This window comes from Cyanistes caeruleus, chromosome 6 (genome assembly GCF_971803275.1).
Source record: "Cyanistes caeruleus chromosome 6, bCyaCae1.hap1.1, whole genome shotgun sequence".
In the NCBI taxonomy this organism is placed as follows: Eukaryota; Metazoa; Chordata; class Aves; order Passeriformes; family Paridae; genus Cyanistes; species Cyanistes caeruleus.
This window is the reverse complement of record NC_141706.1, coordinates 29,450,799-29,475,979: the sequence shown is the minus strand read 5'-3', so window position 1 is coordinate 29,475,979 and position 25,181 is coordinate 29,450,799. Positions and strand designations below refer to the sequence as shown.

General features: G+C 41.9%; 2 protein-coding genes across 24 annotated transcripts in view; one reads left to right on the top strand and one right to left on the bottom strand.

Annotated features, from left to right (window-relative positions):
• CELF1 (CUGBP Elav-like family member 1) overlaps positions 1-22,602 on the bottom strand; it is a 63,151-nt gene extending 40,549 nt beyond the window's left edge. For 4 of the 23 annotated variants that reach the window (XM_086893962.1, XM_086893978.1, XM_086893981.1 and 1 more), the window contains exons 1-3: positions 22,508-22,596; positions 10,842-10,924; positions 6,094-6,134 (exon numbers count right to left, since the gene is read on the bottom strand). The gene's annotated coding sequence lies outside the window, so the exon portion shown is untranslated. Of the gene's footprint in view, positions 1-6,093; positions 6,135-10,841; positions 10,925-22,381 lie in introns of all 23 variants that reach the window. The other 19 variants (XM_086893968.1, XM_086893971.1, XM_086893980.1 and 16 more) reach the window with 13 other exon arrangements.
• Positions 22,603-22,695: 93 nt separating this feature from the next.
• PTPMT1 (protein tyrosine phosphatase mitochondrial 1) lies at positions 22,696-25,101 on the top strand. Its single transcript, XM_086893905.1, has 4 exons — positions 22,696-22,998; positions 23,104-23,184; positions 23,721-23,912; positions 24,832-25,101. Exons 1-4 carry the CDS (start codon positions 22,828-22,830, stop codon positions 24,961-24,963), a joined length of 576 nt encoding a protein of 191 aa, XP_086750031.1. The 5' UTR covers positions 22,696-22,827; the 3' UTR covers positions 24,964-25,101.
• Positions 25,102-25,181: the final 80 nt, after the last annotated feature.

The following is a 25,181-nucleotide window of genomic DNA, read 5'->3' as shown; positions in this document are numbered from 1 at the left end:
TCATTGTCCTCTGCAGCCATCAGAATAGTTGCACAAGCCATTTTGAGGAGTCCTTTAATCTCAAATAGTTTTTAAGAATAGTACCAGATACAAACAAGAATCAGTAAATATTATACTACAAAAAGTCACTATTTCCCTCTCACTTCATTTTATCCAAAGAAAAGCTCTTTGTTGCATGCTACCTGAAGAAAGTTCAAATGTAGCCTAGACAGGGGCTCTCCAGGAGAGCACATTACACACTTCAAACAGTAATTGCTGCAATAATAATTTTTATGTTGAGCACCAACTTAGAGCACAATAAGGCATAATTTCCCCTTGGCATGAGGCTACATGGGTACAGATGGCTCCAGCACTGTCCACGAGGAGAGTGGAATGGAAGTGGGATGTGGTATCCCTGAAAAGCAAAACAATTCAATTTACCACATACACTGAGAAGTAAAAACAGAAGCAACAAGAAAAGTTCCAGGATCACTCCTGTACACTTGCAAGTACAGAAGAAATGAGACTGATTAAGTTGTTATTTTGTCTCCTAATCACAGCTGGGACTCCTGCTGCCTATTCTGGATAAGAAGCCACCTGCAAAACTTCACTAGCTTTTAAGCTACTCAGGACCACAATCTAAGTGCCAGAGAGTGTATTTCTGAAAAAGTATCTCTAGCGTCAAAAGAGAATGATATATGTATCTCAGTTTTTATAATCAACTAAGAAAATATAGCCATGCTGATTTAAACATTTACTCTTTAATAAGGTCTAAATAACCATTAGATACTGCAGATTTCAACTTCAGGAAGCCCAGAAAGAATGAAGAATACTATGCTGGTCCAGTTCCTTCAAACAAACAAATAATTCTATCATCAAATAAATTTATATCTACTTTCCTAAACTATAAATGGTCTTGGAAATATTGAGGAAGAATAAACTTTTTACAGCAGAAGAGCCAAAATGCCTTCTAAGTTTCATGCAGGAATGACAGCTTCTCTACCTGAAAAGGCAGCAGGATCGACAGCCCAGCTGAAGTACATCTACACTAATGCACACAGCTGGGAGAAATCTCACTATCGCCAGCCTTTGTTCTTGTGGAGGACTTCAACTTACCACATGTTTGCTGGAAATACAACACAGCAGAGAGGAAACAGTCTGGAAAGCTCTTGGAGTGTGTGGATGGTAGTTTCCTGACAGAGGTAGTAAGGAAGCCAGCAGGGAAGGTAGCCCACTGGATCTGTCATTTATGAACAGGGAAAGACCTGTGGGTGATGCTGGAAGCTTGTCTTGGGCATCACAGTCACAAAATGATAGTTTTTGATTCCTAGAGAATTAAGGCAGTAATGTCAGCAGAACAGCCACCCAGGATATCTGGAGCATAGAGGAGGAGACTAGTTGATGGAGGCAGTCCTGAGTGGCAAAGGAGTCCAGGAAGGCTGGACATGCTTTAAGAAGGAAAGTCTAAAGGCTCAGGAGCAGGCGTATATGCTGAAAGACAAGCCAGCGAGGAAGACCGGGCTGGCTGAACAGAGAGTGTTGGTTGGAACTCAGGAGAGGAAGGAAAGATTCTGTCACCTTTGGAACATGGGCAGGCAACTCGGAAGGACTACAGAGATGTCCTGAGTTTATGCAGGGAGAATATTAGAAAGGCCAAAGCCCAACTAGAAGGTAATTTGGCTACTGCCATAAAAAACAACAAGAAATGTTTTGCAAAATGCATTAGCAACAAAAGGAGGGCTAAGGAAAATCTCCATCTGGATGCAGAAGGAAACATAGTGAAAAAGAATGAGGAAAATGCAGAGGTACTTAGAACCTTTTTTACCTCAGTCTTTGATAACAAGTCCGGCTGTTCTCAAGGTACCCAGCCCCCTAAGATGGAAGACAGAGATGGGGAGCAGAATGAAACCCCCATCATCTAGGAAGGGTTAGAGATTTGCTTAATCTCCATGGGACTTAATTGCATCCACCCATGGATGCAATTAGCTGATAGTGTTGGGGGTTAGGTGTCCTTCTTTTAGTTCTGGCTTACCTGTGGAATTTCTACCCATTAGTTTTGAGGAAAACCTAACTGCGAGTACTTGGTGGGTACTTGAGAAACAAAGAGTTCGGCCGGCCCCATCGGGGAAGGAGGGCAGGAAAAGGGGAGGGCAGGGACAGTTTGGCTGGCTTCTTCAGCTTCAGAGAAGGACACTTTGCTGGGAGTGGTTGCTGCAGAGAAGCAAATTCGCCATCACCCAGACGGAGCTGCTGCTTCTTCTCCTCCTTCCCTCTTCGTTGGTGGCCTTGCACCCCCTGTCCTGCCGGGACACGTGGCAGTGCCAGGCACCGCCGTGGAGCTGCTGATCCACCTCAGCCACCAGCCTGGGATCTCAGCTCATCCCTGCTGTTCCAGCCGAGTGTTCCTCAGAGCCCTGCAGGAGCACCGGGACTGACTGCCCGAGGGGGTTTGTGAAGCAAAGCCTCTCCTCCATCCCTTCCAGTCTCGGCTGAGAAAGCTGTCACAGGGTCCCTGGTTCTGTTTTCTTGCTAACGCTGTAGTTATTGTTTGTTTGTTTGCCTTGTTATACATACTAGTAAAGAACTGTTATTCCTATCCCCAGATCTCTGCCTGAGAGCCCCTTGATTTTGAAATTATAATAATTTGGAGGGAGAGGGTCTACATTTTTATTCCAAAGGAGGCTCCTGCCCTCCCTAGCAGACACCTGTCTTCCAAAACCAAGACACCGAGTTACTTTTCACCATTTACCAGCAGTCCTGCTTAACCAGGCAGGTCCCAGCTGACTAGAAGTTAGCAAATGTTACACCCCATCGACCTGAAGGGTTCAAAGGAGGATCTGGCCCGTGAGCCTGACCTTTGGGATGGGGAAGGTCACAGAGCAGATCATCCCGAGTGCCATCACACAACACGCAAAGAACAAGCAGGGGCTCAGGCCTAGACAGCAAGGATTTCTGAAAGGTAGGTCCTGCTTGACCAACCTGATCTCCTGTGTCAAGGTGACCTGCTGAGAGGGTGAGGGAAAGGCTTTTGATGCTGTCTACCTGAACTTCAATAAAGCCTTTGACACTGTTTCCCACAGCATTCTTCTGGACAAAGTGACTTCCTGTGATGTGAATGGGTGTACTCTTTGCTGGGTAACTGGCTGGATGGCTGGGCCCAGAGAGTGGTGGTGCCTGGAGTTACATCCAGCTGATGAGCGGTCACCAGTGGTGATCCCCAGGGCTCAGTATTGGGGCCAGTCCTGTTTAATTTCTTTATCAATGTTATAAAGAAGATAAGTGCATCCTCAGCAAGTGTGCAGGAAACACCAAGTTGTGTGGGAGTGTGCCAGAGGATAGGAAGGCTCTGCAGAGGGGTCAGGGTAGGCTGGATCTATGGACCAAGGCCAGCTGTGTGCGTCTCAACGGGTCACAGTGCAAGGTCCTGCCCTTGGATCACAACAACCCCACATAGCGCTACAGGCTGGGGGAAGTGGGGCTGGAAAGCTGCACAGCAGAGTAAGAGCTAGGAAAGGTGGTCAACAGCAGCTGAACATGAGCCAGCAGTGCCCAGGTGGCCAAGAAGGCCAAAGGCATCCTGGCCTGTATCAGGAGCAGTGTGGCCAGCAGGACGAGGACGGTAATTCTTCCCCTGTACTCAGCACTGGTGAGGCCACAGCTCAAGTGCTGTGTCCAGTTTTGGGGCCCTCGCTACAAGAAGGACACTGAGGGGCTGGAGCATGTCCAGAGAAGGGCAATGGATCTGGGGAAGGATCTGGAGCTCAAGTCTTATGGGGGAGAACTTTAATGAGCTGGGGTTGTTTAGCCTGGAGAAAAGGAGTCTGAAGGGAGACCCTATTCTCATTACAGCTACCTAAAAAAGGAGGTTGTACTGAGGAAGGGGTCCATCTCTCTTCCCAAGTAACAAGACCAGATAAAATGGCCTCATATTACACCAGAAGACATTTACATTGGATATTAGGAAGAATTTATTCACTGAAAGGGATGCCAAGCGTTGGAACAGGCAGCCCAGAGAAGTGTTAAAATCTCCATCCGTGGAGGTACTTGAAAAATGTGTAGATGTGGTATTTAGGAACAGGTTTAGTGACACACTTGGCAGTGTTAGGTTAATGGTGGAACGCTGATCTTGAGAGTCTTCTTCAACCTTAAAGATTCCATGAATATCATTTAGCAATCTTTTGACACCCATTTTTATCTCCATGCCAAAGACTTCCATTTTGGAAGGGGCTCATAGCTGCAGAAATTTTATTTGAATACAGACATGTTTCAGCACGGTATATGTGTATATGACAAGAGGTAGGATTGACTCCTTATCTCAAAGCAAAGCTGACTCCTCCTTATTTTTATTCTCTGTACCAGACCAGAAGTAGAATGCCAGCAGTTTTATTCTGCTATATCTCTGTAGAGTTAATTATGATGAGGCATTTCATACTGGGACTTATACAAACAATTTAATATACCATTATTAGATGTTCAAGAAAATACTCAATCCTCTTCCATTAGGACACCTTTCTTATTCATCACATTTAGACAGATGAATTCAACCTTATTTTGCTCTTCAGATGAGAAATCACAGACCTTGCACCAAATCAAAGTGACTTGCTTTCATCAACCAGAAACTTGGTGATTATCTTGCTATTTAAATAATCTGATTGTTTTGTTATTTAAGTAATCCAAATATATTGTTTCTGGACTACATAATATATTGTATATAATAACAAATACTTTGTTTCTGGGTTTTGCAATTGGAGAATGCCATGTGTTTGAAAAACTAGGCCTAATCAGTTTAGTCTGCCCCCAAAGATGCAAATTCTTCAGGAAAAAAGCCACAAACACAGTGATCAGTAATCTCTTTCTTCTGTATGGTCCTAATGGACAGCACAGGAGCAGGAAGCACCAAATACAGAGCACCAGTCATTAGAAAAGAACTTGAGTGTTTTGCAACCCACACAATGCCTGGAGACAATGCCCTCAAACCAGGTCAATCACCAACTCTCTAAAAAATTGATTGAAAATGAAGGCATTCCTGGATTTCTTTAACCAACTTTAGATCTTTCTACCCCGATGAGTAACATATGGAGAGACAGGATATCCTGCACTTTAAAGACAAATTTGTTTTTCTTTCTGATATAGACATAACTAAATCCTTCCCAATGAACTAATGAAAACTGTAGCAAACATCTGTCCACAGCAGAAAACAACTCTTTCCTCAAGACAATATAAAAACTCAATTCTCCCTGGTTGTCTACAGACCAAAGTACACCTTAAATATTTCTGCCATAGCAGAGGTAATTCACTGGAAGAATGAAAATCACCAGTTTGGTTGTGGTGATACTGGTAGTGTTACTTAACACAGCAGTTACAGGTCAGTTGTCTCAGAAGTGAAGCAAAACTCTTGAGGTTCACAGTATGAACAGTCTGATGTGTTTTTTTGTACTCCTCTGACCACACAGTAAATCATTTCAACTTCCTAAACCAGAGAAACAACTAGGTCACAGAAGAGCTTTTTACTGGGTTGTCAAGCTGACTCTATCTATAATGCAAGCTTACCATGAGAACCAAACATAACCAAAGGACACAGCACTAAACTCTCAGCTGGAAACTGAGAAGGGGCAATTGTCTCAGCTGTCCCATGAAGCTACACCCTTACTGGACTTCTAGCACTAGAAAAATTGGACCAAAAGATCCTCGCATTTGACTCCATGCAGTTCCACACTGTACTATGTTCCTGTCTCAGCCCAGAAGGAGTTGTTCCACTAATACTCACCTTTCGAGTTTCATGTACTACAGAATACTGCAGATTTTTTTCTGGTCAAGAAATTACTATGAAGACAGGCATTTCTACTTTGCAGTTATGTTTCTAAAATTATTAAATTACAGATGGAGTTAGAGACATCTATTGACTCAGTACTCACAGACCTGAACTGTTAACACTCCCAACCCCCTTTGGCAGTACAAAGGCAGGAAACTGCCGAGTTTAAGGTTCAGGGAGCACTGCTCACTGCAGTGGAAAATGACTGCTTTCATCACTGAATGTAAAAACAACTCCTCTCTAAACCTTTGAAAGGAAGCTCTACTACTCAGCTGAAGGATACAACTTCAGTTGGTTCATACCTGCAGCTATGCACCTCTCTCCAGTCGTTCCAGTCTTCACTCTAAAAGATAAGGAAAAAACACACATTGAGGACTCCAGAGTTAACATCAGATAATAACAATCATTACATGAACTCAACCTGGTAAGGCACTGAGGACTGGGAAGGCAAAGCGTATTTCTAATAAAGGAAGTCATCATGAGGTGATAACAGCCCTCAACAGAATCAAAACTGAAGCTGCATATTTCAAGTATAAAGGGTAAATGAAAGGGTGCCCAAAAATGGACTGCAAACACAACATGGCTGAAAACAGAAGTCTTGGAGCTTCCTAGCAACGTTCAGTGGACTTACGGCACCTATCTGGCTTTTTGGCTGTCACAACAGAAGCAGCTACCAACAGCAGTAGCCACAATCCTAAACTCCTACATGACATTATTTTGGCAGCTGCAGCACTAATACATGACCATGAACCTGCAGAGGGGAACTCAAATGTGCAGCTGCAGAAATGGAAATGTATCAAAAAGCATTGAATTAGGGAACACAGAACTGAACACAAGGAAAAAATGTTATTTCTACATCTTAAGAAAATCATGCCAGGAACCATATAGATTTTCTGTACTAGCACCACATAAAAAGGAGATGCTACTTCATGATTCAGAGCTCTCTTTTTGCAAATTCAGTAACAGATTCTCAACACAAGCTAGTCCATATTTAAAAAAAAACGGGATCTTTTATTTGTGAGGTTTCTTGACATTTTTTCCCCCCTCAGATAATTTATTCTCTGCTTCCTCCTGGCTTATTTTGCAGAACTACACTCATGTCAGTCTAGCAGTATTTTACAGAAAATCCAAATCTATTTACTTATCTATAATTACCAAACTAAAAACTACATCCACCAGCAAGAAGAATTATACTATCTGAGGCTATCTGAGCTCCCACATCTTGACTGCTTTGCAGGCCCCCTACTTAACCTTTGTTCTATATTTTTTTAATCAGTGAGAATAAGCGAGCCACATCCTCTTCTAGCTTGCCATGTAATATACCTGGTTATTTATTACATGTATTCATGCCCTCTTTTTCAAAGGGAGACCTCTAGAGAATTTTCAATTCTTCTAAATGCTTCCTATTTGTTCAATTTATTTAATAAAGTACTAAAGCCTCTAAAAGAACAAAGAATCCTAAACACAAGAACAAAATTAATTTTCTTATATTTGTTGGAAACAGAACTCAGTCCATGAATCCTGACAAACATAATGCAGTTATCTGGAATGTGTATTTTCAAAATTATGAATTCTTCTTTCCTAGAATCTTACTCAAAACTGACTGTTGTTCAGGGAACACTTTACATATTTTTGTTCTGTTTCACAACAACATCCTGGATTATGAAGCTCCAAACAGTGACTGAGGCAAACGTTACCTTCAGACACTTCTTCCACCTCAGCCAGATTCCTCTGCTTTCCTGCAGTTTAATTACAAAATACTTGTTTACGGACAAAAAAACGAGTCTCAGATTCCTGCTAACAGAACTTCTTCATGCCTAACTTCTAATGTCTTCAAAACAACATGTAACAAAAAATTTTTGCTTATATGCTAAATAATACTCCTTTGATAATCAACTTTCAGAAAAAAATAAAATTAAATATACAGCTATTTGGTCTTGTGAATGCTAAAGAATATCTATAAAAACTTTCTGATGTTAAAAAGAAAATCTTCAATTCACACATGTAACTGTAACACTCTGGTGAAATAATTTAAAAACTTCGAAGAAACCGAAAGTGCAGCTAACTTAGTCAGAGGAACCCTCTTCTTTTGGGAAAAAATATACACTTCACCAAATCAAAGGCAAAATCCAAGACAATAAAAACATCAAAAACCAAGCAGCAAATCTGACAACCACCTGTAGAAAGCCTGGGAGAGAGCTCTTAAATCACAAATTGTTTTAGTATGGTTTATTTAATTGCATGCAGAACATAAATACACTACATAATTTATCCAAGTTCATACATCAGACAAACCTGACCCAAAGGCCAATGAATCTGACAACAGTGTTTCTTCTCAGGAAAAATTTGTTTTTGGATCCCTTGGACTAAAGTACATGCATACATACAGCTGGGTGCTGCTAGCCATGTGTGCAGCATAGTCATGTCTGTAATTAACTGATGGGGCAGTAAGCTCTTGTGCAAAGTAGGTTCTCCTCAGCCAACATTTGATGCTGATAGCCAGCTGTTCTCAAAGCTATGTGAGTGTTCTTAGTGCAGACAGCAAAACAATTAATAGGGTAAATTCAGACCTCTCATCACAGCTTTTATAAAACTTTACTGAAGTTGTCCCGACTAAGGTACTGCAGCTGACTACAGCTGTCACTTTCAGCTACTGCACAGAGCTGGTAACTACTGACACTACCAGAGTACTCCATGTAAAAAACCAAAGGTTTAACACTTAGACTTAACAGCCCTACCAGATCTAAAGGTGACAAAACATATTCTCACTGATGAACAGTTGCAACTTTTGATATGCAATATAATATAAATAGAACTGCAGCTGGTAATGAAAACAAGTGGCTCTATCCGCTAAAGACAATGGATATAAGCCTAATAAATCTAGTAATACTACTTTTCTACTAAGTGGTAAAACTTCTGTCTCACCAGCACCTGAGACCATCTAAAAGAATACCAGATCATTAAATGGATTCTGATCAATGAAATTACTGTCACAGTCAGCACTTTGTCTAGACCAGTTAGTTCTGATTTCTCATTACACTTTCCAGGAACTAGTGTTTATGGGATGTCAAGGTTACCACTGGCAATTAAAGAGGCCAACAGATCAAACAGACCATATAGCTCAACCTCAGATACATCCTGGCGTCAATAGTCTCTCACATAAATCAACATTCAGTCTGGACTCACTGCAGATGTACATACTTTTAGGAACCCATGTGACCAATAATGAAAATTCGAAAATATAGAAATGTACTTCTTTGGAAGAAGTACAGGAAGGAGATAATAATGCATCAAAGAGCGACGAAGCAAGTGCCCTACACAGATTACAAACTGACAGTCCTACACAGACCAGAGGAAATTTCAATCACTGCACAGCTCAGGCCACAACCCACAGAAAGTGTCACTTTGTAGCAACCCTTACTAAAGAGCCAACAACACAACAGAGATAGCAAGAGGCAACTCCTAGGGTATAAAAACCTTACCAGAGAAGTAGACTTTTTTATCTGAGAAGTGCCCTTCTGCTGCAATCTTTACACCACCCAAACCTCTCAGCACCAGAAGCTACTTGTTCAATGTGAGGCCACAACTCAGTCACTGTGCCTGCTCAATTTATTTTGGCAGACAGAGCTGTCAAATACTGTTTTTCTCAGTGCTGCTAGCACGAATACTAAAGGGTATACAGGGTAGCAGGCAAATTACACCGTTAGCAAGTTGAATTACTCATGACAGTATGTTCTAAGTTTTTTCAACTTTAGATGTAATAGGAAGAACAGAATGAAGACTAGAAGAGGAGCACATTTTGGGACCGCTGCAGAAAAAGACAAAAAGACAGAAAAACATTTAAAATGCTATGCTTCAAGTTGCTCTAACAAGGACATCATAAATTACTTAGGATTTGGGATGTTGATCATACTTGCAATGTCTGTTCCACATCCAGCCAGCATTTACAGCCCTAACACCTCCAAGATTGATTATTAAGTCTCACAATCCAAAACGAAAGTGTCAAAGACACACTTTAACAATACAAACCAATCCTATGATCAACTTTTGAAAACATGGGACTGGGGCTTAGAAGACAACTTCTATTATTAACCATGTGGCTGAATAGTAACTTCTTGGTTCTGAGATTTTCCATTTGTACAATATGGACAAATACATACAAAGAAACAATAATATTATTTCTTTGTGAAAAGGTATTTTGAAAACTAGTGACAAAATGTATTTAAGCATAGTCAGGAGTATCATCACATTGTTACAGTTGCATCTCGGCTGAAAACCTCAAGAACAACTTCACAAAAAAAATTTCCACAAAACACCTGTCTGTTGATAAAGCCAAAGAATCCCATCAACAAAAGATTTTAGCTTGCTATCTCTCTCCAGATTATGGTATTAAGGGACTCTCAAAATACACCAGGAGCTGCAAATAGAGAATGTACAAACTAAAGCAACATTTCATTTACTTTTTGAATGAAGGTCAGAAAGCATGCATTCATGTTTTGCATCATGGAGACTCTACATGCTACAGGAAGGCCTATCACACAGAGCAGAGTTTGGGCTCCTTTGGGTAAAAGGCTGATTTTTAGTGAGCACAAACAATATCTTGGTTTAACCACTAAGTCTACTCCTAGAAGCAACAGAACTTTAGCTGAACTTTAACAACCATGCAATGTTTAGACAGATAGAGCTTGCACAGCTCTGTGTTAAAAATTCAATATACTTACACACCTTTTTTCTGATTGTACAAAAGGGAACAGATTCAAAAGCAAACAGAGAATAAAAATATACTACAGGGTCCCCACAAAGATCCTCAAATGCAATCACTATTCTGTATTACCACACCTAAAATGCCGAAGAAGGACATGGTGTACATGACTGTTAGCAGCATCTACTGCTACTTCAGGAGGAAAATAATTTTAAGGTGTCCCAATTTTGAAAGATCAGAATTGAGCTGTATACAAAATTCTGAGTAGGTCTGAAATTCTGCAAAATGTTGAAGCATAAACATTTATATTTTCTTTCAGAGAAGCACAACTAAGAAATACAGATTTACCTGAAGCCTGTTTGTCTTGCTTGGCTTATATTAGACAAATACTTGCCATGAACTCTACTGTGCAGAATCTGCCATTGCCACGCCTGCAAACCAAAGAGTAAAAATAGGCTCAATTATTTTTATCTTTATTTTCTAACAGGCATACGGTAATTCCTTTACAGAAGTAAATGGAAACAAATTACTCTCATTTACATCTGCAAAGAATTGGAGTTACTGCTCTATAATAACCGATGAATACTGATTCAAATCACTTTTAACAGAAAATAATTTTTCTTAACACTTGAAGAGATTAAATCATGGGTGTATAGAGCTGAAACTTTAAAAAAATATTTTATACTATTTCTCTATCAAAGGCAAATGTTGGCATTGCTGCAGGAACAACTTAGAAACGTCCCACTTTTGCTGTAAACCACAAATTTAATAAAATGTAACCATTTCACTGCAAAGCAGTTCTTACTAAGCTCCTAGTCCAGACGTCTGAAGGTTTCTTATTTGTCACCATTTGTAGTATCATTTGTATATACTTATGATTTCTTTTTTGCAACATTTCTCCCCTCTTCAGTATCTTTAGATAGTATCTGAAACATACAACTGTAAATAATACCAAAAAAATGGTATTAAAAAAAATCTGCATTCATTTACAGTCTACTGAAAACACACGAATATGTGCCATGAAGCAACATTTTTGTGTGACTACCAATCACAAATGTAATGCCACACTTCAGATGAACTTTCCTCTGTCTTGTGTTTTCATTCCTAGTTACAAACATGTGAATACAACTAATAGAACATCTTTCCTACTGGTATCATCAGCCTTTTACTCCACAAGCTACCCTCATGGTCGATTTCTGACCCTGAAACACCCTCTCTAGGCTGCCCATCTCCAGTGGTTGATGCCCACTGATTCTTGTGTCAGCACAGCAAGCTCTGCTTGCTCCTCTCTATTCCCAAGGCCTCAGATACTTCCCTGCTGTACAAGGCTGGATCCAACACTTGATCTTAGATTTTAGCTGGATGAGTAGATAAGGATCAAGACTGTCAATGTATTTTGCCAAGAACTAGAGAGTCAGTACTTGCTTTACTTATGCACGTATTTTCAGATGTTCCTCACACACTTATCAGTCAGTTCATTTCCATTCACTTTTACTGGAAGGCGCAGTGTGACACCTGCTAGCAGTTTTCCAGTGCTAGCAGGAAGAGATTCCATAAACTTTATGGCAAAAACAAGTGCTATGATATAGCTTTGGCTGCATGAGAATGCAGATTAGACATTAATATCTTTCTGGATTCTCCATACCTTGTACCTAGACTCTGGAGGCACCTTGTACTTCCAAAACCTTACATGTGACAGTCTAAGCGGCACATAAATTTCTCTCTGTCCTCATATCAGAAAAGCTCACCAATTTCTTCCCAAATGAAGAGCAGGCTTTCTGTAGAGCAGCATCAAACACAGTGTGTACCAAATACTGCATTCATTAGGAAGTATGTTAAGACAACATTTAGACTTCCCTGTCTAGAGCCAAATTACATGTGCACCAGCAGGCAACACAAACAAACAATTCTCACTTAATATTTCCAGGTTATACAACTGAGAAGACTGGATATGAGATCTCCATAAACATTAAATGGAAATGGGAAAGAAATACAAAGGAATAGATTAAGATACTCCAGCTATAGATCCAGTTTAAGCTGGTGTTCTTGCCAAAAGAATAGTGCACAACACTTTTCTCTCCAGCTGTCCATCCCCACCTTTGCGTAACAAGCCTGAGAACGGAAATGGTCAAGGTGTGATCTTGTCCACAACCAACAACAGGAAAATAAGAGTTTTAACCCAGACATGTTCCTAGATTCAATTCACTGCACAACCACACAGATGTTCTTGGCAGCACAAAGGAAAGGAAAAACACATAAAGATGGCACAAGCCTCTTTCAGAGCAATACTGGCAGATGCTCATTTAAATTACTCATGGAACTAGATCACCAGATTTAGGTACTGAATTTCACACAATTAAATCTCTACTGATTGATCCTTTTTAAAGGCCTCAAATCATAAACAAGGCTTCCACTGGTTCTGTTAAGAAAACAATATGCTTGTAAGAACTATATAAAATCCTTCCACATTATCATCTTCACTGCTCCAATTCTTTGTCAGTGGACTGCCTCAGATATTAGAGACTCCATATTCTTGATTAAACAATATGATTTAACTTCTTAAAATAACAAGTAAACATTTTCCAATTTTCCCTTATTCTTTCTGAATTTTTATACCTGTAATTACTTCACAATAGCAGTTTAACTTTCATCAATTTGAAATGCATACTGCACTTAATTAAACATTCCTGTAATCTTCCCATATGTTCACCCTCAGCCTAACTTTATTACTGAATTGCATAATTAGAGTAATTTTTAAAAGGGCTTATTTTTGGAAAAGAAGAAAAAAAGCAATAGGGCAAGAAAAACATAAAAAAATTATGCCTTCCTGTGGAATTTCAGTACCTTCAAAGGACATTAGACAAAAGTTAATTTTTCATTTGTCTCCCATCCTGAGTAAACCTCTTCTGCAGACAAGGTAAAACAGTCAAGACAGAATGGATTATTGGGTATTCTCCCTTAAACACAGAAGTGTATACAGCAAACAAGATTTCCTGTCTTGACAGCTTCACTTAGCTCTGAACAATGTCACTTTCTCATACATTGCCTTTAGGAAGATTCCGACAAAATGCTATGATTGAAATTCCCCAGTGCCATTCTACTACTCAAATACCCTTGGTGCACATATATTTATTATTTATTCAGAGTTCTATTCATTTATCATGGTATCTTTCACAGAATAGGCACACTATTTTTAAACATGCAATAATTTTAAACATGCACATTTTTTTAAACATGCAATAGTGTACTTCTTCAAGAGGCCTTTGAAACTGCCTAATCATATTCCTAGACTACCTGGAGGAAAAGGTGAGTATGCTACAAGAAAACACTTGAAAGCTGAGGAATCATGAAACTCCAATCACTGGCCTCAAACAGTATCAAAAATTGCTTTTAACTGGTTACTCATATAAATGACAGATTGTCAGCTAGGAAGTCAGCAAGTGGTAAAGTGGGAAGACAGGCAGGCAGAGAACCTAATTCTAGCAGAGGATGCTAGAATTAGGCAAAATACCAAACGACACTTCAGGTAACAAGCTTATCATGTCACAGGCGGCACATTTACAGCAAATTCCATAGGTTTTCCACACGAATATGGAAAAAAATTACTGCAGTGTGCCCCCATTAAACAAAGAATGATCAGAAAACAGCCACACAACTAAGTTGCTTGAGTTCTATCAGTTCAAGAAGATGACCCTCTGTCACACATCAATCACAGGTCCCTGCCTGCAGACATCAGTATAATCCAGACATTGCCAGGCAGCTGAGATCCACCAGCTTGTGTCCAAGATGTCCTCCTTCCAAATTCAAGAGACACCCAGGTTTCTCAGGAGGAAATACACTGTGTCTTCACTGCAGTGGTAGGAAAGAAAAAGAATTCAAACTGAATTTATGGAACATGGTCCTCAAGAAAAAAGGCAGACCCGTGCTAAAATCAATTTCACAACTGAAACCATGTTTTCCCCCCTCAAATTCCAGAAACAAAAGGCTGATGCCTATTTGCATAGATATTCAAAAGACAGCAGAATTTTTAAGGGGACAGTATTTCTTAAAATTCAGAAAAAGTATCCTACAAACAATTGCCCTCTCCCTCTCAAAAAATTATTGCCGCAGTTAATGGTGTATTCAACTGCTGCCACTATTTCGAGCACCTTTCTGCTACTCAAAGAAGATTGTATCAAAAGTTTACTACAGTGTAGCAGCTAACAGACTTTCTGCACTATTTTTTCGTCTCATCTACTATTTAAAAAAAGCAATTGTAAGTTGTCATCCCAATGTGTGCAGGGCCTTAATACAAAGTTTACACACACATACAGTCAGGGAAGTCTTAGCTGCAAGTTTCAAGCCCTTCCTAACAAGGTATTTCCTACAAGCTCCATCCCTGAACACCAACTCCTGATTCCAAACTAGGCAGGCCAAGGTCTAGCTCCTCATTAATCCCTATTGCCCATAAGAAGCAAAGACAGCACTCAGATCTTCCAGGACAGGATCTAGCTTTCATTAATCTTCAAGGCAGACAGTGACAACAGACCTTTTATGGAAGGATACAGGCCTTGGCTAATCGCTCCCCAAAGCAGGAAGGGAGATTAAAATCCTCATCCCAGAAGACAGCAGTTCCTTTGGAGGTTAAATCTGTGTCTTTCTGATGCCACTACAAACTGTCCCTGCAAGACAACTCCTCCACTTCCAGTCCCTAGACTCCCAAATTTGGATGAACTGCATTTTACAAAACAGACAACCCAAACAGATCACCTTTCACTTGGAACACCAGTTGTCCCGAGAGACAGACAGACAGACATAACAGAGACTGTAAGCCCTGGCTCTCAATTCTGCTCAGCAAATGCCCACCAGGCCAGACACACTGCCTGGTGAGCCAGTGTGCTCTGCTGGACAAATATAGAAAGCAGAAAGTGGAACAACCCTTTCAGCAGAAGAGATTCTGCTCAGCTCCCTGGGAGGGAGGAGCAGGAGCTGAACCAGCTGAACTGCTTTACCCATACATGGTCTCTGAAAGAGACCTTTGCTAAGACAAGTTCCTTTACACACACACACCCTCATTCACTGTCATACCGTGCAAGCAAAGAAAAGAATTAAAGCTACAAACCTAAAGCAGTTACTGTTTTGAAATGAGTTCCAACTCCACTTTGCTTGTGCCCACCTTAATAATGCACAAACGTCTAACACTATTCACCGACAAAATCTGGGCAGCAACTCAGAAACAAGACAAAAAGCTTCCTCCCAGGGAATCCCCACATCCACCAGCATTTCAATAACTACTGAACTAGTAAAGTCTTCCTTGCTGCTTTTGGACACACACATCCACATATTAAGTTCTTGGTTTGACCTTCTCCCCCCTCCAGCCCAAATTGAATTACAGAAATCTTTTTAAACCCTTCTCCCTTTTCAAGTATTGTCCTAAACCAGGAAGCATGACCTTTCTCATTGGTTGACACTAATTACTATGGTGACCTGCCATAGCCTGTCTGCTTTCCCTATAGTCCTTTTGCCAGTGTTTAAACACTAACTAAGCTTTTCCTATGCATTCTTTTTCTTAAAAACAGAATAAATGCACTTCTATGCAGCATCCTCTCTTCTCCCCCCACCCACCCCACCCCTTTCACATTCTGGCATGGAAAGAGCAGAGTAAGTGTAATTGAAGACCCAAATCCCTAAGTCTTCATAGAAAAAAAACTTTAAAGTAGCACAGTCTTTTCTTTTTTTTTTGTACACAAGTAAGACAGTTTGCAAACTCAGAAGCAGCTTAATTTATATTAAAAAGCATAATTTTTCATGAGAGATTTATTACTGCATGCTGCTGCCTATTGCTTCTCCTTGGTGTATCCCACATTTATGTGGTGACAGAAAATTACCTTACAGGAGCTACCAGAGTTCTTTCATACAAGTGGAAGTTGCAACTTCCACCTGTATCAGGAATGCAGCAGCCAATTCAGAACTCAGAGAAGCACACAAGTCAGGTAGCTTTGTTAATGTCATGTGCAAGTAGATATAAAAGTGCTGGCATTCAAACCAAAAATCCTGATATTTTTTCAAATTTCTCATTATTGAGATAATGGTTTAGGCTCCCTGCAAATTCAGGAAGACAACAGCACACGAGGAATTAGTGCTATTATACCTAAGCACAGCCTAAATTATTTTCCTTACAAAAAAGGATCTTTTCAATCAATATGTGTTCTAGTCTTGTTCCCCAAGAAATGCCTATTAAACTTACTCTTGAATTAAATGACAAAATCATTTTAAACCCAAAGAAATTCAAAAGGAAATTCTGCATCAGACAATTAGTGTCATAGCAGCTTCCACACTGTGAAATATAGACAGTACCACCTACAGCTAGTCTCTGATAGTGATCAAATTCTGGCACTGAATGCATATTCCAAAGTGTATCATGGGTGGCTTTAGTCCATAAATATCAGAATATTCTCACTTAACTTTTCCTAAGTCTCCAGTGCATATAATCATGGATTTCTGAGCAGTCTAAACTGCTTTAGATAATATACAATCCTTTTTCTTCCCCAAAAAGATTCTGCATATTGATATATTCAAAGGTATCACTTCTAATGTCACTTAGGACCACGCAAGGAATTTTTACTGTTTCAACTTGTGCTCAATTGCACTACACATTGTACAGTCATTGAACAATCACATGCAAGAAAACACAACCAACAAAAAATACAACTTGTCACTAAGTTGACTTGTCATCCAAGTATTTTTTAATTCAGAGTTTTAAATGGAGAACAGAAAATCTTTGAAGACAAGTAACAAGGAAATACAGATAAGTAAGCAAAAAATATTTTCAGATGGCGCTCTGCTTTGGACTAAAAACCTATAAATTAGAGAATTACTTTTACACTGTACTGTGCCTACACAAAATGCAAAAGCTAGATGTGATCTTCAAACTACATTTTCTCTTCCCGAAAGATCAATATTTCATTGCCTTCTGAAGAAACATTTATCAAAACTTGTCTATCTTGTGAGATTTTGCAGAGATAATAAGATGTCTGATGTCCATTCTGCAAATCTCTACATATATTAAGAAAGATGCTATGTTTTTGTATGTAGATTTGGACATTGTCTGCTAAGTGCTTGATTTGAATTACAAACTCCTCTGCTTTGGAAAAAGCATGAGTATTCCCTTTTCAACAGAGTCTAAAAAATTTGTGGATTGCATGCCTACTTTGGAATATCTTTTGAACTGCATAGTTTGGGACAAAAATAGCAGAGAATATGCATGGGTTCAGTGAAAGCCTGAATTTTAAGTGATGTTTGAAGGACAACAGTTTTACTTTGACATGTGAAATACTGAAATCTAGTGGATAACAACTACATTATTTTTGTGAAAAGTGCAGTACAAACCAGCTTGCAGGCAGAATTGAAAGCAACCTAAAAGAACAGCTTTGATAGTGGTGAAAAAAGGAAGCCAAGGTTTTGAAAAACTCAAATTAATTTATAGTAAAAACAATATAAGACAGTCACCTGGGTTCTTATATGAATTGGGAGAGTATTCAGTTCTGAGAGAATACAGAGCATGAAAGCATTAAAAAAATGTTCTGCAAAGGAAAGCCTTTGCACCAGCCATGCACAAGCATGACACAAGCTATTCAACACTTATCCTCTCATCCACATGCTCACTCAAGATCTCCTTGAGGTGCTGCTGAAAAGGACAAAAAACTCAAACTGCCTGCTCATTTGCATGGATTTCAGCAATACTCAAGCTAGTTATTCCACGCTATATTATAAGCAATTTAGTCAAACCAATGTAAAAATCCCAGAGTGATACAGTTTTAAACACAGTATACATAATCTTAAATCTACCTGGGACTTTACCATTGCATCCAAGCCATTCAATCAGTTATAAATGTGCTCTAAATTGATACTCATTATCAAAACTTGCAGTTTGTCCGCTTGCCACTAATACTCTGCCCCTAACAGAGCAGCCAGTAAGCCAGCACACCTTTCTAAAAACAAAACAAAAAGACAGACCATGCTATACTAAGTATATTGAAGATAACAAGGAGAGCATGCATATATGGGACAGACAAGAGAGCTTGTGCACAAGGATTCCTCTTCTGGCATAAGGCTTTCACTCACATATACCTCTGACACAAACTGCATCATCTAAACTGAAATTTTTCACTAAGAGTTGGAAACTACTGAAGATTTTTGTTCAGCCATCTAGTTTCTCATTGTTCATCCTGAATTCAGCTAGCAATGATGCATTTTCTTCAGCACAGAGCTACGACAGCTGGAAGTTTGAAGCTACTCAAGATGTCAAAGATGACTTCCTTTCCTTGGGATGATGACTGTGCTGCACTCTATTGCTGTCACACAAATAAGCCTGCTCTGCCCATCACTGTTCAGACTCGTGAGCTATTCCTCCCTACAGCAAAGCACTTGCAGACTAAGTGGCACTGCAGTTTTGACCCAACGTATATTTTAGTTCTACTTGCTTGAGTCTCACATCAGGTGCAAAAAAGATGATGTTCAGCTGATATTTGGGAAAAACTCCTCCTGAAATGTGAATGCTAAAGCTCTCTCTTTTCCAAACACAAAATGTCTTGGCATCTTTCTAAAATAGGTTGTCGAGAGCAATGGCAGAAAATGTGGTATCTTCCATTCTTGCATTTATTCGTATAACAAGTATCTCTGATAACTGGAAGAATGGCAGTAAAACTACTGGTTACTTTTTACTATCAAGATAATCTCTCTTGACACAAGAAATCTTGCAATGGGATCACCACTCAAGATCCTGTGCTGTGATACTTTGAGAAATGCCCATTAGAGGCCCCAGATAACTTTTCTCAATTTACAATTCCCATTCTAATAAGTACTGAAATATTTTAGTCTTCTTTTCTTCTACACTATTCTTTTCTCCTGCCAAATACCTGATCAATGGATAAGTATCATTCCTTCTTGCCTGAAGGCAGTTTCCAAGGCAGTGAATAACTCTGCATATAGTCTTGAAGGACAAACAATACTAAACATACCCAGATTGAAATAAAACATTTTAGACATTCTTGGCAAGACTGAAAAATAAGAAAGCAGAAATACAGATCTGAGTCCATTTGACTATTGCAGCTGTCTCAGTAACTGGACTCACATTATAATTTGGAAAATTGGACACGTTCACTTAAAAACAGTCTCCAGTTTAACAGCCACAACAGTGGGTTCTCAGATCTCAGTGCTTAAGACTAATAACCAGCAAATCTCAAAATCTATGAGAATTTGTCTCACTTCCCACCTACTCTAAAATAGGCACTAAAGGAAAAATCAGAGTGGGCATTCTGAAGAAATTGGTGGCAGATGACTCAGTAACTGATAATCAATAGCCACATTTCGGAAAAATATGCAAGAAATAGCTAAGAAGCCACCTGCTCACAACATTTCCCAGTAAGTTCAGTTAGTTACTGGATTTCAGGTAGAATCTTACTTAACTCAAAGTGAATATAAATATTTAAGAATCACAGAAGCATCTACCTTTTATGAAATTTGACCAATTCAGGATACTGTTAGTGATTTTAGAAGAAAATTTATACAACATTATAACTACTTCTCTTATTTCAAAGCATCATATTTTGTTTCAACCAATGATTCTTCAACTGATGTACAGGTTACTTAGCAAGGAATGGATTTATTATTAATGAGATAGACAAATATTGTAATCGATGATCCTGCTACATTTCCTGCTTTCTCCTTTAGAAGTAATGCCAGAGGCCATGTTTTCAGAGCCCCTACTTGTAGCAGAAGAACTAAAAGAACCTTCCCCTTACTATGCAAAGATAATTCTGCAAGTGCATCAAGTTTTGGAGGCCTAGCAGAAATGTGGATATGTAAAAGTACGAAGTACACAGTAGTACTACCATGGATTTCTTTACCCTGTCTCCCATAGTGAAAGATGGGTACGTCCTTCGCACTTTTTGAGAAGTGAAGGTCATTTATTTTCAAAACAAAACTACCTAACACATAAATCTTCATGTTTTAGTGTTCGTGACTTCAGAACAGGCACTTTTCAATTGTCTGCTTTTCTACAGATGCTTTCTCTTGCATGTAAATAGAATGTCCTAGGCCCGCATAACTTGTTACCTATAAAAAACAACAACAACAACAAAAAAACCAAAACAAAAAACCCCCAGATACAAAAGGGGAAACATGTAACCCATCAGTTAGGATCAAGCATTGATTTTTCCCCAACGTAACATTAGAAACTTAGGGAAAGGAAAACCAGAAAAAACACAGCCATGCAAGAATGATCATTCAGAAAGGGTGATTACACTCCTCAGAACAGCACACACCTTCCCAAAATAAGTACCAGCAATAATTTTGAATGTGAGCAGAGGCTGAAAGAGAAAGGTAAGCACCTAAAGAAAATTATTTACATTACTGTATTTAATAATTCCTATTTAGGAATTTTAGTAGTATATATATATACAACCATATCTCTGAGCAGTTGTAAGATTTGTGCTCATGTCCTGTGGGCTCTTCATCAGCAGAAATGCAACTGAACACATAAAGCTGCTAGATGCAAGCTGCACCCACCCACCCTAACATTTCCTAGCTCAGTCTAAAGACATATGGATTCATTTTAGACATCTACCACAGCAGCAGAATTTCCAACAATGCTGCTTCTTCAAGACTTAGGTCCAGACACAATTCCAGGAAGACAGAGTATCTCATATTATGCAGAGATCCCAAGAACATAGCCGAGGGGAATGGAAAAAAGAAAAAAATTGTGATGGGTTTATTATGGCTGTGCAATGCCAAGTCAGTGCAGTAAAATCTATCTGATGAACTAACCTAGGGAAAAACAATAGAGGAGACAACAAAGATACTAGGAGAGAGTTCAGCAATTTTGGTGATCACTGGTACAAGGAGTAAGACTGAAAGGATAGACATCCACAAAAAATAAAAACACCAATTGAAGGTAGTGAGAAGACGCAACCTTTTGTAAGCCAGAAATTAAGTATGCTTCATGATAAAAATCCCCACCAAATACTTTTCTAAATCCAGAGAACTGGTGAAACACACCCAACGACCACACTCAAGCAGGACATACAAGAAAACTGCAATGCTTGAAAAATGTTCCCCGACAACTTCTGGCAGTAGAGAACGCCTGTGCCTTAAAGGTGACAATGTCTGGGCCTCAGTTCCTCAGGAATTTAAAGGAGTGTATTTTAAGGTTCCCTCTCAACTTCCCTCTCATAACAGTCCTATTAAAAAAGCATGCTGTTCTTAGCCTTAGTGCTTCTTCATGTATTTATCATCCATTTTATGCTCCGTCCCTCCTGGCTTTTATATTCCTCTTCCTACTTCATTCCGGTAGCGTCTGTCACGCCTTCTCATACTTGAGGACAGCAAATCCTCACACTGTGCTGAACTCCAATCTCCCTGCTCGTGCTTCTCGTATGCCTGACTCGCCTCCACCCCCGGGTGCACCAGCACACATTTCACTGCTCCGGCGGACAGACCCCCACCGTACCGACGAACACAGTAACCGCACCCCAGGTTCCTCTAAGTGCCCGGCAGGCTGACGGCGGCCGAGCGCGGGGCAGCCGCTCCCCCGCCCCGGGGTCCGCCCGGCCTCGCCGCAGCCCCCCCGCCAATGGCGCCGCCGCCGCGGGCCGAGCTCGCACCCGCAGCGCCACCGCCACCGCCCGCGGCGCTGTCAGCGCTCGGATCAGATACGACACCCGGCAGCCTCCGGCTCCGGGCCCCGGCGGGGCTCCCGGCGGGCGGCACCGCCCCGGGACGGCGCGCACGGTGCGGCGGTGGCGGCGGCTCCTCCGCGGGCGGGAGCGGGGCGGCCGCCTCGGCCCGGCATGAGCGGCCTCGCGGCGGGAGCGCCGGGGAGCGGGGGAGAAGGGGCAAGGAGCCGTTACCTGCGCGAGACGGATCGCGCTTTCCGCCGGCTCGGCCCGGCTCGGCCCCGCGCCGTTCCTGCCGTGCCGTCCCGTCCCTGCCGTGCCGTGCGCGGCCCGAGCTCCTCCCGGCGGCGCCGCCCTCACCTGCCCCGGGATCCGCCCGCGCCCCGCTCCGCTCCCTGCGCCGCCTCGGGCCGGCTCTGCAAGATGGCGGCGCTTCCGGGAGAGACCACGGCGGGCGCGGCGCGGGGGGGCCGGGGAGGTGCGCCCGCCCCCCCCACGCCGCCGGCCCCGCCGCGCCCCTCCCGGCCCCGCCCCGCTCCGGCCCCGCCGGGCACCTCCCGCCCGCGGCCCGACCCCGCCGCCGCTGTCCCCTGTGGGGACGCTCGGTGCCCGCGTCCGCGGCGCCCCCCCGCCCTTCGGCCCGGCCCGGCCCAGCCCGGCGCGGCGCGGTCCCGGCGCGCATGGGGGTGCTGGAGGCGCTGGGCGCCGGCGCGGCGCGGCTGCTCTTCTACCCGTCGCTGCTGTACACGGTGACGCGGGCGCGGCTGCCCGGGTCCCGCCGGCCCTGGTTCCACCGCATCGACGAGGCCGTGCTGCTCGGGGCGCTGCCGCTGCGGGGACGCATCCGCAGGGTAAGGTGGGAGCAGCGGGGCGGACCGGACCGGGCCGGGCCGGGCCGGGCCGGGCCGGGCCGGGCCGGGCGGAACGGAGCTCCCTGACGGTGCCTGTGCTCGCAGCTGCTGGCGGAGGAGAACGTGCGCGGCGTGGTCACCCTCACCGAGGACTACGAGACCCGGTTCCTCTGTTTTTCCCCCCAGGTGAGTCCCGGGCTTGCTGGTCGTCGTCCCCCCCTCCACGTGTCTCTCGCCGCTGTTTGTCCCGGCACAGGTGAGGCTTTAGCCGCCTCCTGCCGTCATCCCGGCAGCCACCGCCACGTCCTGTGGCAGCAGAGACGGGACTACTCGTACCTAAGCAAACTCCAAAAACTATGCGACAAACCACTAAAACGTGAGCATGCCAGTGAACTGCCGCTGCAGTGGCAGGGAAAAACAGGGAGAATGTAACTCACGTACAGCACTATACAGGAATGCCCCTGGTTGGGAAGAGATCCCAGCCTCCCTCTTTTCCTTTGGCTTTCTATGTTTAGAAACATATTTTTTCAGTCCCCTTTAATTGCTACCTTCTGATGACGAGCACTGAAGTTTCCATACATCTGATTTGAAGAATTGACGTTCAAAGCCTGTTTCAAGCCTCTCTGAATTTCTCGACTGTCTCAACAGGTTCTGAGTTTCTTTCAGTTAAAAAAAAAAGCAACCCAAAAGTTCACTCACCAAATTTGCAATGTCTGTTACAGGAATGGGAGGCAATGGGAGTGGAGCAACTGCGTCTCAGCACTGTAGATCTAACTGGAGTCCCCACCTTGGAAAACCTGCACAAGGGCGTGGAGTTCATCCTGAGACACCGAGCCCGCGGTAACAGCGTCTATGTGCACTGCAAGGCAGGGCGCTCCCGCAGTGCCACCATGGTGGCAGCATACTTAATTCAGGTCAGGCGTCTCTGCTAAACGGGGTTAATTTTCATTTAAAAATGGAAATAAAATGCAGACAACCTTTATAGTTAACTCTCGCTCAGGAAACCCGAGCATGTACACGTTAATATTACATGATTTTACAGAGCTTGGACACTCATTTTAATAGACGCCTCAAATGTACCTTGTTGTTTTGAATGCAAATGCAGATTTTGAATGATGCTCCTTTTCTTAATTCTTTCTGTGAAGGAACAGATTGAGGTGGGAGTAACAAGTCACTCATGAGCATAGGTTCACTGAGCAAATAAATATCCATTTTTTTTTTGTTTGTATTTTCTCCTTGGTTCACTGGAGTTGTGAGCTTTCCTACACTTTTCCATAAATACAACTCAGGATCAAGAGGACTGATTTGTTTTCTGAGTTCCTCTATCAGCCCAACTGGGGAAGCCAGCATTAAGAATAAAATCCCACCTGTGGATTCTTTCCTTGGTGTTACTAAGTGCTCCCTGGAAAATTTTCCATTAGTGTTGAAGAGAATTTTTTTTTCTAAATTTTTCTAATTTTTCTTTTTTTTACTAAGTGCTGAAATGTAATGGGAGTACCAGTAGAGTTTTCTAAAAAAAAAATTAAGAAGCAAGGTGTGCTTTGGCTGTGGTCTAGTGGAGGGGGCTAGGACAGGAAACTATTCACAACATGAAGGAAGAGTGAGCGAGAAAGTGGAGCGCCCAGGCAGCAACCATTCCTCTTTAACTGAGGGACTCACTTCATGAATGTGTGACTTGCAGGCCTCTCTGAGAAGAACATCAAGTAAACCTAAAGGGCAAAGCAGCAGCAAGCTTTCTAACATCTCTAATATTGCCTGTATCCTCCAGGAGGGTTCCATTAACTGGTGCAAAGATGGAATGGATTTTCATTTGCTGTGTTTCTGCCTTTTCAGCTGCATCACTGGAGCCCTCAGGAAGCAATAGAGGCCATTACCAAGATTCGTCCCCATATCCTCATTCGACACAAGCAAGTACAGGTCCTGGAGAAATTTCACAGGAACATGATCAATGAGAGAACTGCATAACTTAGTAAGAACTATCAAAATCCTCATCTCAGCTGCTATAAAAGAAGTTTTTATGATCTAACAAAAGCTTAAGCATTTTCATTCTTAACCAATGAAATTATTTCATCAATAAAGGGAGAATAGGGCTGTTTCATTAAAGCTTTCTTTCCTTATGGCTACTATTCTAGATCTCACAGAGCCCCATAGTTCTTTTCCACACATCAGTGCTGAGTGGAACT

Bases quoted from the DNA above. Each gene is read 5' to 3' on its own strand.
- PTPMT1 (XM_086893905.1), top strand. From the start codon at position 22,828: ATGGGGGTGCTGGAGGCGCTGGGCGCCGGCGCGGCGCGGCTGCTCTTC. The intron at 22,999-23,103 runs GTAAGGTGGGAG...CTGTGCTCGCAG, and splicing joins TGCGGGGACGCATCCGCAGG to CTGCTGGCGGAGGAGAACGT. The intron at 23,913-24,831 runs GTCAGGCGTCTC...CTGCCTTTTCAG, and splicing joins TGGCAGCATACTTAATTCAG to CTGCATCACTGGAGCCCTCA.